The sequence below is a fragment of the Natrix helvetica genome (assembly GCF_964273705.1).
Source record: "Natrix helvetica genome assembly, chromosome: 14".
NCBI classification, from domain to species: Eukaryota; Metazoa; Chordata; class Lepidosauria; order Squamata; family Natricidae; genus Natrix; species Natrix helvetica.
Window position 1 is genome coordinate 14,092,961 of NC_138564.1, and position 12,055 is coordinate 14,105,015.

Below are 12,055 nucleotides of genomic sequence, written 5' to 3' on the forward strand. Positions count from 1 at the left end.
CTAGGAAACACACCGTCTACTACGGGGGCTTCCATGGCAGCCACAGGGTCATTCTCTTCTCTGGCTCTGGGACATCCTTGCCCACGATTTCAGCCCGAGGAAAGAGCCATGTTTCTCAAGGTAAGGGTATCCGTGTGGCACATGCGTGTCTCTGCGTGCCCATGTGCAGCGAGCTTCTCTGAAGAAAGGCCGAGGGAACCGAGCAGCGCTGCTCTCTCCCCCCTGGTGGGGCTGTGTGGGGCAGCCCCTCCTCCCCAGGGGACAGTGCTGCGTCCCCCTCTTCCGCTTCATTTCCCTCTTGCCTCTCAGTTTGTCACCAGCTGCTCCCGGCCGCCCCTCCTGGGCTTTGTCTACCTCAAGCCTCCCTTCTCCATCCGGTGCGTGGAAGTGTCGGATGACCAGGTGTGTGGCTGTTGGCGGGGCGGATGGGGCCTCCAGAGCCGCTGCTTGTGTTCCCGGGCAAAATGCAGCAAGCTGGCGTTCCGTGGTGGAGACCCAGAGCCCCGGGGGAGGAAGGGCCGAAGAACGGCATTCCCGGGACACCCCAGGGGAAGGACAGGAGGGGGGAGCCTGGCTGATCTGCTTGTGGGATTGGGGTTCAGCGTCTTTGGCTGGTGAGGCCCCCCTCCTTACTTCTGTCTGCCTCCCAGGACACGGGGACACCCTGGGCAGCGTTCTGCGGGGCTTCTTCACCATCCGGAAGAAGGAGCCCGGGGCCGCCTGCCCACCTCCTCCACCTGCTTCAATCTCCTGAAGCTGCCCAACTACAGCAAGAAGAGCGTCCTGCGGGAGAAGCTGCGCTACGCCATCAGCATGAACACAGGCTTCGAGCTCTCGTAGCAGCCCCCCGGCGAGAGAGAGAAGGGCCCGTGGGGGAGGGAGGCAGTTGGCTATACAGACAGCGCCTTTCCGGAGCCTTGGCGAGCAAGGTGGGCCGAAGCCCCTGGGACTCCGGTGCCCAGGTAGAAAAGGAGCTGCCCCCAGCAGCACTGCTTCGCTCCTCTGAGACCGCAGCTGGCCTGCCATTAAACGTAGCCTTGCCCGCAAACCTTGTACAGTGACCTGTTGCAGGGGCAGGGGCCGCGTGGAGGGCTGGGGCAGGGGGTCCCCCGTGTTAAGAGCCCCCGTGGCTGCTGCAGAGGGCTGGGCCTCTTCATGCCGCCTTCTCTCTCCCTCCGCATTGCTGAGACCTTCCCGTCTGTCCTGGTCAAACTTCCCCACTGCCCTGGGTGGGCTCTGGCCAAACTCTTGCAGGGCTCCCTTGTAAGGAAGCCGAGTTCTGCCTGCTGAGTCCGAGGCCCCGACCTCCTCAGAGGGGGTGAGAGGTTGGAGATACCTGTTCCTCAGTGAGCCTGCAAGGCTGCCTTTACCTCTTGACCCAAAAGGGGGGGGGTCTTGTCCAGCCCACTTTTGTTCTCTTGAACTGCTGGCCAAACTAGTTTGGCTTTGGATCCCACCTGGACCCTCCCCAGCAAGGCACGGACTGGAATCCACCCGTCGGCCTTCAGTGACCAAGGCCCAGGGCAGGGGACTCCAGTGTGAACTGTGAGCAGCCTCTCTGGGGGAAGGCCTGGCGCAGAAGGCGCCCGAGTGCACTTAGGCCGAGGGGGGAGGGTGGGGTCCTTCAGCCCCAAGAATGAGCATCTGGGCAGAGGTGAAGGGGAGCCCGCCGGGCAGGGCAGTCCGGTGCCAGTTCTCTCAAGGGACTTTGTTCTTTTGAAGTTTAGTCCGGTTGCTTGTGGAAGGAGGCACTAATGGCAGATGGGTTTAGACCAGGGGGCTCCCAAAGTTGGCAACTTTTAAGACTCGTGGACTTCAACTCCCAGGATTCCCCAGCCATTATGCTGGAGAGCCCCAATCTAGACTGAAGCAGGTGTCGTCCCCCCCCCCCCCCCCCCCCGCCGTACAAATCTTGAACGAACACAAAGTCTGGTCAAGAAAGGCTCCTCGTGTTTTTTCTACCTTTTAAAATAAATGGGATGAATCGGTCCACAGGAAAGCGTATTTCGCTCCCAGTCCAGCTCTATTAAGTGGCGGTTTTCCACTGGGGTCTGCAGCTCAGGTGTGTCCAGGGCCTGATTGTGGTCCTGCCCCCAGGTAGCTGCATGGCTTCTGGGTGAGTCTGCTTGTGTTAGGACTCACAAGGGTTACAAACCCTTTTGCACAAAGGTGGTGAAACATGAAGAAAGAAGAGTTGGTTTGAAGAAACTAAAAACAGTGCAAGGCATTTTGAGAATATTGCTTTTATTTAAGTCCAGTTCTTTTTAATTTCAGAACATAGCTACTGCCTTGAAACATCTCCCCCCCCCCCTTTAAATTAAGGGCTGGGCCCAGACAGGTTCATAAGCATGGAGCTGTCCTGGATGCTGGTTCAGCCAATTCCCTTCCTGACTTTGGCATTGACCTGTGGCTGCCGCTGCAGTCCTCCCAGAGAACTCTTTCAAATTTCCCTCTCGGAGGAGGGCGTGCAGCCTCCCCCCACTGGAATCCAGGAGTGGCCAGTCCCAACAAGCCTGGCAGCAGCGGCACATGCCTTCCCACAACCTTCAGTGCGCAAACGGGGGCTTTGCAATGCACAGGCCCCTCCATTGCGGTGTTGCTCAGGCCTGGGTGTCCCTGTTCCCTGGAGGCCCTTCTGCAGGAGCCCCGGAAGGTTCCCCACGCCCTCCCCACGTGCATCTTTTCCCAGGAGAGAGGAAATCAATAAATTATTTTGCTCTTTGATCCTTTGGTATTTTTCTTTTAGTTATGGCACATTCTTCACACTGGAAATTCAGGAAATAAAGTTGAAAAATTGGTTGAATGCTGCGGTCGCTTTTCTTTTGAAAAAATGCACCACTGGGAGAAAAGAAGGCAGGGAAAGAGCTTCAGGGCAAGGCTCCATTCTGGAACGTTGGCCAAAAGTGTCCGTCTTTCAAAAGCTGCACTTATTGATGGACATGGCTGAGGGAAGAAATCCAGATCCATTTTTGTCTGGATCAAAGGAAACCTGCAGGCGGCATCATGCTTAACTGGAGCCAACGGGACTGAACTGAACCTCAATTCCCTTCCTTGTTCCAAGAAGCAACAATGGTGTCTTCAGGCATCCCAGTTGCTCTGAGTTCGCAACAAAGTGGCCAGGAATCTGAATTTCTGTGGGCTTCTATTGGCTTTTCAGGTAGGGCTCTGGGCGTTTCAAATTGCCAGGATTTTACACTTTGTTTTGCCTTCTATTAGCTCAAACATTGTACATTGCACATCATGCGTTCATGAGCTTAGTCTTGGGGCTCCATCCTCCTGTAGATTTGCTCCTTCTTCCCTTCCTGCTTTGCAGCAAACCGGGCCAAGACAAACAGATAGTCGCTCAGCCTGGATACGGGGGGAAGAAAAGGGTCATCCTCCATCTGTTGACAGCAGGGCTAGAGAGAGACCCCCAGCCAGAGCCGGGAATTGCATCTGGGCACAGGGGAGAGAATTGCCAGGCCTGATCTCTTATGACCCACGCATGCATGCAGCTCCCCTTGCCAAGGTCTGCAGAAAAAGCCCAGGGATGCACAGAGACGAGAGTTAGCACTTCTGCCCAAATAACTCCCTTGAAGCAGCTGGCAGTTTGAACCCAAGGCCAGAGTAAAGCAGTATAAAACCTTTTGAGGCCAGACAATCTCTTTTGGATCTCTTTCTGCAGAGGTTGCAACGCTTTGTATGCCTCTCCAGCAAAGTCCTATGGTCCACATTGTGTACGGCAGAAAGTTTCCCTGTGGTTGGACTGCAGTGCCTGCAACATTGGTCTGCCTGTTTAATCAAAACCCAAGTTACCTGTTTAAATACTTGGCCACATTTGCATCTGCTTCTCCCGTTTTCACCAAAGGAACGACACTGAAGACATAAGGAGACAGACGCCATGATGACACAAAGCAACTGAAGTTTGCAAAAGGGAAACCATCCCTACCAAGAATCCGTGTTGCCACAACTCTGTGCCTGCCCTACCTCAAAGCCCAGGTGTCTTTAATTTGTGTGTTTTACTTGGACAGCGACCCTTTAGGTGACGGCTTCCCCAACTCTCCCATGGTTCTGTCAACAACTCTAAAGCCACAAATGCAGCTGGGGTCTCCTTTTAGAGTCTTCCCACACGGGGGAGCATTTGTTCTAAAACCAACTGAAGAACAGGCCCTGCCCCTTACCGCCTCTCGGCTCTGCGACACACGGCTCGGGAGAGATGGAGCGCAGCACTGCTTTTTCCACCAGACTGAAATGACACAAGCACAGAGACACAAGATTTGCTTGGCCGAAGATCACAGGATGTAGTGGCTCACTAAAGACGGCCACTCTGGGTGGTAGGATGCAAAGGCATGAAGTTGCGATCCTGACAAGGAAAAACTCCTCAGGGTTTTTAGAGGCCGAAGTCCAGTGGTTCTATCCTGACTCCAGGACTGAAGGCACCAAACATGGAAGGGCACATAAAGGACTTACTGGCAAAATGAAGGAGGTGAGCGGTGGGAGCTGATCTGAGTATTTGTCTATCCAGCTTTCCAACTCCAGCACAGGCTTCTCACTGAAGGATGTTCGCTCTGAGGAGGAGGAGAAGGCCGGTCACACAAGATGGGCCTGGAGGAAAGTCTTGGCAAAGCCTCAGGCTCCTTGGAACGTGCCCAGTGCAGTTTCCCATCTCCCGTGGAGGGACGGAGAGTCTCCTGCTTTGATCTGCCAAGCACGATTCCAAGGTGTCAAATCCAAAAGCTCCCCCCACTTAGGGACCCTTGGAAGCCTTTGAATCTCAACAAAGAAAAGCAGGTTATAGATGCAATCAAGTGAAGCAGCCACGGGAGAAGTCTGGGCTTTCAACTCTCAGCAGAAAGCAAAGGCAAGGAAAACCTGTTTGAAAAGCATATTCCTTACCAACCTTCAACTTCTTAGAGAAGTCCTACTTACTTATGTGAGACTCTCTGGCTGAAGAGATGGGCGTTGCCACATTAGAGCCGGCATCTTGCAGCATGCACTGGACCTGCAGTGGGGAAGTCGAGACATGTTTGGGGTACAAAGTAGGTATCACCTGGGAGGGAGTCCGGCCTCTGTTTTAATGCACCACTCAGAGTAAGAGGGGAGTAAAGCTTGGCCAAGATAGAAATGATGATTTCAATTTATCTCTCACCTTGTGGAGTTCTTCCACAAACGTGTGGCTGCTTTCGCTGCCAAATTCAGCACTTAACCTGCAGTGAAAAAGAACAGACTGAGTCTCCGGATGTGACTCCCTCTCCTCTAATAAAATGCAACAACTATTAAGGCAGTCTGAAATCCATGGAACTGTCACATATTTTTCCTAAATATAGAGCAAGTGTGTCTCAAGAATGTTGCTGTTACTTATAGATATTAATACTGCTTTGCAAGTATTATATTTGCACGTGGGTTTCTCATTCAAACCTAACTTGCCTTCCCCTATCTAAAGTGCAAAGGCCCAACTGGTGGCAGGCAGCCAAGAATGCTTCATGGGAACAGGAGCTGGTGGCACCTTTAGCTGACCTACTTGACATAAGAGTCTTGCAGTTACCCTATAGCCGAGCTCAGTTCGTCCAGGGTCCCCAAAGCCTCGAAGATCAGGTCATCTTTGGCTCTCCTCTCCCCGGTGAAGGTGCTGGAGAACCCTTGAAGCCCAAGAAGAGACAAGGCGATGGGCACCCAGCAGGGAGGCGGGGGGGGTCGCGGGGTTTTAGGGCCAGGCGGAGGGGCTACCTTTGTCTCCCGTCCTGGTGTAGATCTTGGGGGCTCCGCTGCTTTTCCCGGGCTTGGAATCCGGACTGCAGGGAGGAGAAGGGAGCCCGCATGAAGGCAACCACGACCGCGAAACCCTTTGCCCCCAGGGGCACCGCCCTACCCGGGTGCATTTGGCCGCCTCTAGGGCTGCAACCCCGCCACGGCCCTCACCTGGGCGGCTCGGGCCCCGGTTGCCGGCAAGAGGCCCGGCTCCTCGTCCCGCCGCCCGCCGCCGCCGCCCGCGCCAGGAGGAAGCGGCCGCCCTGCCAGCCCGTGCCAGCCATGCCCGGGGACGAGGGCGAAGCGCCCCACCGGGATTGTCCCTTCTCGGCCGCCGTCGCCGCCCCTTCCGGCTTCCGATTGGGCGCGGCGCTGCGGGAGCGGCCAATCCTGGGAAGGAATGACCTGCATCGCCCGATTGGGCGGGGGCGGAGCGACGGCCACGCCCCTTCGGGATGGTCGCCTCACCTGGAGCGGTGCCTTGCACAGGTGGGGGGCTCTCCCGCCGGCCCAGCATGCATTGCGCGGAGGGGCTCAGGTAGAGTGCGGGTGTCAGGCTGGGCCGCTCGGACGGACCGACGGGCGTTTCTCTCGGCAGGGAGGCGATGTGGAAGGAGGGGAGCCTGGTGCTTTCCGCCCCGGGGAAGGTCATCCTGCACGGGGAGCATGCGGTGGTGCACGGGAAGGTAAGGCCGCGCTCGGGCTTTGCGCCCCAGAAGGCCGGGAGGGAGGCCCTCCCCCCCCTCCTTTTCAGCACTTCCATTTCATCCATTTAATCCAGGAGTGTCCAAACCTGGGAACTTTTAAGCTGGCTGGGGAATCCTGAGAGTTGAAGTCCACAAGTCTTCAAGTTCCCAAGTTTGGACATCCATCCCCGAATGGCCACTAAGGCTTCTCCCCCCCCCGCCCCCCTCTTTTCTGCTTTTGGGATTTGCAGGTGGCTCTGGCGACGGCGCTGGACTTGCGGACTTTCCTCCGGATGACTCTGCGGCAGGATGGGAAAATTTCCCTGCAGCTGCCGAATCTGGGGAGCAAACTAAGCTGGGAAGCAGCTGAGCTCCAGCCCCTGCTGGCCGCGTTCTCAGGTAGCCACAAGGCACCTTTGGGGGATTCCACCTGAGCCACAAGGAGCCGCTCGGCTGCTGGGGAAGTGGGCTGGTGGTGTTGCACTCCCCAAAAGCCACCACAGGCCCCCTCTTGCCCTCGTCTTCCTGCTGCTCTCGGTCTATGATGTTTTGCTTTCTTTGCGGGGCTCCCAAAATCTGCTTTATCGTAAAATTGTATCCGTCAAATTCTGTCCCTAATCTGCCACTTGTGGATGGTGTTATCCTGATGCACGTGGAATAGTTAGGAAGGATTGTCCAAAGACACTGAAGAAAGGGGTCTTGCCTCCCTTTCTGGGCATAGAAGACAATGTCTCTCTTGCTGTTTCTCCTCAGCTGAACTGCCTGAAGGGGAGCCGCCCAGCACCGAACAAGTGGAGAAGCTGAAAGAGTTTGCGGGGGACGATAATGGACACAAAGCCATCCAGAATGTAGCTGCTGCAGCCTTTCTTTACTTGTACCTGTCTGTGGCATCTAAATACGGGTAAGACTAATGGGTCTCACCTTTGTGTTGTGGCTCTTTCACTCCTGACAGTCAGGATTGCCAAATCTGCCTTCCCAATTTCCACACGAAGAATTTGGAGGCATACAGCCAATGAAGATTGACAATGAAAGAAGAAGAATAGATGTTTTATTATTACAGGAATTTAAAATCAGGATTGTAGGATAATTTTTGCAGAAAATAACTCTTTATGAGTCATGAAATAAAATCAGGATGTAGATTATATCTATTTTTTAAAAAATCAGGAAACTAGGAGCAGGCAACATATAACACTTCTTACAAATTACTTGTTTCTGAGGCACCACATCCAGAAAAACCAGAAGAGAAAATGAGCAAAGGAAAGACTGGTTCTGTGGTCTTCCTCGTTCTGTAAGCCTGTTGTGACTCATCATGAAAGCAAAGACTATTAAATTCTGCTCAGCGTGAGGAAAGCAACGAGTGAAATTGCAAAACTGTAATGCTCGCAGTATTCTTATCTTTCAGGCTTCTGCCAGCGGTTGACATCTTGGTCTGGTCTGAGCTGCCCACTGGTGCTGGGTTGGGGTCCAGCGCAGCGTACTCGGTCTGCCTGGCAGGGGCGTTGCTTTCTGGATGCGGTGCCATCAGCTATCCTCTGCAGGAGGGCCAAGAAGCAGCTAGGTAGGCACTGGTAAAGAGAGGAGTGGAGAAATTGTCCAGGTGGAACTGGGCATGTGTTACGGCACCTTTTTGTCGTCTTAAAGCCCTTCATTTTGGGCTCTTGTCGCTCAAGGATAAGATTGCAGTTCTAGGGACACAGGTGCATTTTTTCACCCTGTCTGGTTTAAAGGGTCAGAAGCAGCAGGTCAAAAGAGGAGCAGGAGGGCTGCTGAAAGGGGGCAGGGAGAGGCTGATCTCAACCAAGGCCTCTTCTGCTCTTCCAGATGGACCAAGGAAGAGCTGGATGTGATCAACAGGCTGGCCTTCCGAGGAGAGCAAGTGATCCATGGGAATCCTTCTGGAGTGGACAACGCTGTGAGCACCTGGGGTTGGTGTTCTCTTTCCTTCTTTCCCATTTCTGGACTGGCTCAGATGCAGCGAGGGCGCTTTGCCCCACTCTGAGATGCTGAATTGAGCTGCCTTAGGGAACCACATGAAATGTCCCTTAGGATTCCGGGAAGGGATTTTGGCTGCCGTTGACCCCGAGGCTTTTGGTAGAAGAGTCAGTAGCCAGATGTTTCCCTCTTGCTAGGTGAAATGGAGCAATTTTGCAGAATATGGAACAATGAAACATCGAGGGGAGGGAAACAATCCTTCTTCCTTTCTTTCCCAAATGTTTAGGTGGAGCCTTGCGTTATATTTCAGGAAAAATATCTGCGTTAAAGAGGTAAAGTTCATTTGAGCTTCAAGGTTTAGATAGTTTTAACAAGAATTGGTGGCTTTATAAAATCGTTTTTAAAAGATTGAGTTGCATTTTTAGCATGGTCACATGTGTTGGTATTTCCTTCACGAAAAGATAGTTTTCTTCAACATTTTGATTTGCAGACTGATCAGTGTGTTAAAAAGTTTTGATTTTTTTAAAAAGGAAAAGCCTTGCTAGGATGATTAATTTCTTCAGGCTGACAGACAGCAGTTGTTTTCGAGGGATAGCACTAGCAGCCTCCCACTGATCTCACTCTGGGCCTGAGGTCTCACACTGCGAAGGTTGCCCCTCGGCAAGCAAGCATCACATTAGAGAGTTTGCATGCTGAGCGTTTCCGGGGCTTGGAAAAGAGATTGCCAGTGAGGGCTCAGCTCCCCCACCCCCCCTCAAGCACCTTCCGCCAGCTTGGCCTAATCGGACTTCATTAGAATCTTTCGCAGGGCGTGAAATTGCTCTATTAGCAGCTAATGTTAGACACCAGTTATTCTGTTGGCAGTTATTAGAAAACAAAGTTATTTTGCCTTGCAAAATGTGGGCCTTGGTTGGGTCGTTCACAACACGCAAAGCTAATTCTAACTAAACCGTGGCTCTAATTGGTGATTAAGCTTAGCTAGCGAAGGTCCCTTCTTGGTATGCCGCTGACTGTACAACATTCGCAGGAGCAGAGCAGAAGTGAAGGCTACGGGATGCTTCAGTGCCTCCAGGGAGGGGGACGATGGGGCTTGTAGTTTCATCTTCCTGTTATGGAGATGCTTGGCCAAATTCTCCCCCTTCTCCCAGGCTGCAAACTTCCAGTTCCTTTGGGGCAAAATAAAAGCCGTACCTTCCTCCTTTGGCTGTGCCTGATGGGTCTGCATTCTTAGTTATTACATAGCAACTCCCAGACTGTTGACTTGATTTCTAAGAGTCTTTTTCTTCTCAGTGTGCCCACTTTACGGATTTTACTGACCAACACTAAAGTTCCACGCAGCACCAAGATCCTGGTTGCGGGGGTTAAAGCCAAGCTCCTGAAGGTATTTCTTCTGGTTCCTCTCCCAGGCTTTGTGGGAGGGAATGATTTGGAGAAGGGCTGCATAAGAAGCAGAAGCCTGTATAAATATGCCATTCACGAGGATCCCTTTCTGGCTAACTTTAATAGAAGCAGGTGTTTTTAAAAAAGTAAACCTTGTAACTGTTCCACTATAGCTTAAATAGGATTTCGGGTTTTTTATGCTTTTTGTTTTTGCTCTTCCTCCTTCTCTCTCTCTCCCTCTGTCCCTCCTCTATAATTTTTCCTCCTGCAGCTTCCCACTATCATGGAGCCGATGCTCACTTCCATAGACGCAATTTCTCGGGAATGTGAAGGTATTCTTGAGGCAATGACCAAAGATCCATCCCAGGAACACTACTCCAGGCTGGAGGTAAGCCCTTGTCTTGATTCCTTCCTTTCCCATGAGGACTAGGACCCCGCTTTTAAAACAGAAAAACAAGCTTGGCTTTTTTGGCACACTCATTTCTGTCTGAAGCACGTTCCCTGCTCCTGCTCCTCGTTTCTCCTCTCATCAGGGTCGCTGCTTTTTTCCTCAGGACTTGGTAGACATCAACCAGCACCTCCTCAACGGCATCGGGGTCGGCCACGCCTTGCTGGACCGCGTCTGCCAGGTCACTTCCTCCCTCGGGCTGCATAGCAAACTGACCGGAGCTGGGGGAGGGGGCTGTGCCATCACTTTGCTTCCACCTGGTAAGTCTTTCCTGGCTGGCTTTTGCCTTCCTATGCACAGGTTTCATTTGTGCCCTTGAATTCTCTGTGGCTTGCACATCAGTTGAGTTCACAGTCACGTGCGTAAGTGAAAGGGCCCTACAGATGTGTTGCAGTGCAGCTGTTGGGGGCATATTGGCTTTCAGTTGGACAGGCTATTGTATGGGCCTCCTTTAGAGCAATGCTTCTGGACTCTGGCAACTTTAAGACCTGTGGCCTTCAATTCCCAGAATTCCCCAGCCAGCTTAGCCCATGTCTTAAAGTTGTCAAGGTTGAGGAACGCTCCTTTAGAATTTACCTTAAGCGCCACACCATGAACCACTCCTAAATTCTGCTTGAATGCTTCCGAGGTGTAGCTTGGAGCATGCACCTTGCTCCTTTGAAAGTGCCTGTTCAGCTCCATTTCCTTCGGCCGCACTTTCTGAGTGCCAAACCTTCCACACCGCTTGGGGTAGGCGGGCAGCTTATTACCCACATCTGCTGTTTTGAGTGTCTAACGGGGGAGCAACGTCTCTTGGCAGGCACCACTCCTTCGGCAGTGGAAGAAGCCATACGAGACCTGACCCACTGCGGGTTTGAGTGCTGGGAGACGGTCATCGGGGCGCCTGGAATAAGCGCCCACGCCTTGCCGTGCCTGAAAGCGGAAGTGCAGAAGGCTTTGAAGGGCAGTTGATGGTAGCCATGAAGAGCGACTCTTCCTCCGCCTGGGACCTGCCCTGACTCTGACTGGACATCCAGGCAACCTCCAAGGCAGCCCGGCAGGACTCGGTCAGTCAGTGTGGGAAGGGCGCAGTCAGTGGGAGTGGGGGCTGCTGGAGCACCGATGGGGGGTGGGGTGGGGTGAGAGGCAGGTAGCTGGGGTTTTCCTAACCAGTCCTCTGCTGTTGACATGGCTCTACTGCTAACGGGGATCTTTGGGTACACTAGTATAAATCCTTGCACCTTTTGCACTCGGCCAGGTCACTAAAGGTCACTAAAAATGCCAGGCAGGAGGGGGAGTCGCTCCCTCCCTCCCATGACAGCCCATCTCCTGAACTCTGCTCCTTAGTGACTTTCCCACACAACCAAGCCCTTCTTTCCCTCCCCCACCAATTGACAGAGCCTGGCAAGCCTGCCCTGAGCTGTTAACTGTCTCTCTTCTGATTTGTCTCTAATGTGCTTGGGGGGGGGGGAGGCGAGTTTCCTGGTTAATGAGTTGCTGAGTGGCTTAAAGGGGAGGAAAAACAGGGCTTCCAAATACCCTTGTCACCAGCATGTATCTGTCAGCCCCCCCCCCCCCCTTCCACCGATTGCATTTGGTCACTTAATCAACTCAAGTGTTCTGGTGTTAGAGGGGCTGCGAGGGCCCCCCTTTGTGGGTGTCTGAATAAAGGCTGGGGGTGAAAGATGGCTCTTCTGGCTTTTGTGCCTGGGCTGTTGGGGAGTTGGGGGGAGGGTCTTCCCAGCAACAGCCACGGCTGGAGGGGTGGGGGGCTTTCCTGAAGTGCAGCTGGTTTGAGGGAGGTTTCTCAGCGGGCGCAGAGATTTTTCTGAACAGCAGAGGGCAGCATAGACCCACATACGGGGAGGCTGGGAGGGTCTCTTGAGCTTGCAAAGGTAGGCAG

General features: G+C 53.3%; 2 protein-coding genes and 1 pseudogene across 4 annotated transcripts in view; 2 read left to right on the forward strand and 1 right to left on the reverse strand.

Moving 5' to 3' along the window:
- The window catches only part of LOC309398982, a 3,214-nt pseudogene extending 490 nt beyond the window's left edge, over positions 1–2,724 (forward strand). The window contains exons 2-3 of the transcript XR_014176878.1: positions 5–120; positions 310–2,724. The product of XR_014176878.1 is annotated as an uncharacterized misc_RNA (transcript). The remainder of the gene's footprint in view (positions 1–4; positions 121–309) is intronic.
- Positions 2,725–2,734: 10 nt separating this feature from the next.
- MMAB (metabolism of cobalamin associated B) lies at positions 2,735–6,125 on the reverse strand (the record flags this gene model as incomplete). The annotated part of the gene is made up of 9 exons (XM_081966360.1): positions 2,735–3,348; positions 3,796–3,855; positions 4,161–4,225; positions 4,450–4,547; positions 4,909–4,981; positions 5,129–5,186; positions 5,525–5,618; positions 5,707–5,771; positions 5,899–6,125. Coding segments are annotated over 9 exons (834 nt in total), but the record flags the coding sequence as incomplete, so codon positions are not given.
- MVK (mevalonate kinase) lies at positions 6,104–11,836 on the forward strand. Of its 2 annotated transcripts, none has more exons than XM_081966358.1 (11): positions 6,104–6,216; positions 6,326–6,413; positions 6,665–6,812; positions 7,167–7,314; positions 7,816–7,971; positions 8,235–8,338; positions 8,632–8,677; positions 9,636–9,726; positions 9,997–10,113; positions 10,280–10,433; positions 10,973–11,836. In XM_081966358.1, exons 1-11 carry the CDS (start codon positions 6,128–6,130, stop codon positions 11,122–11,124), a joined length of 1,293 nt encoding a protein of 430 aa, XP_081822484.1. In that variant the 5' UTR covers positions 6,104–6,127; the 3' UTR covers positions 11,125–11,836. The 2 variants fall into 2 exon arrangements, with proteins under 2 accessions (XP_081822484.1, XP_081822485.1); XM_081966359.1 differs by having other exon boundaries at positions 6,159–6,265.
- The last annotated feature ends 219 nt before the right edge of the window (positions 11,837–12,055 follow it).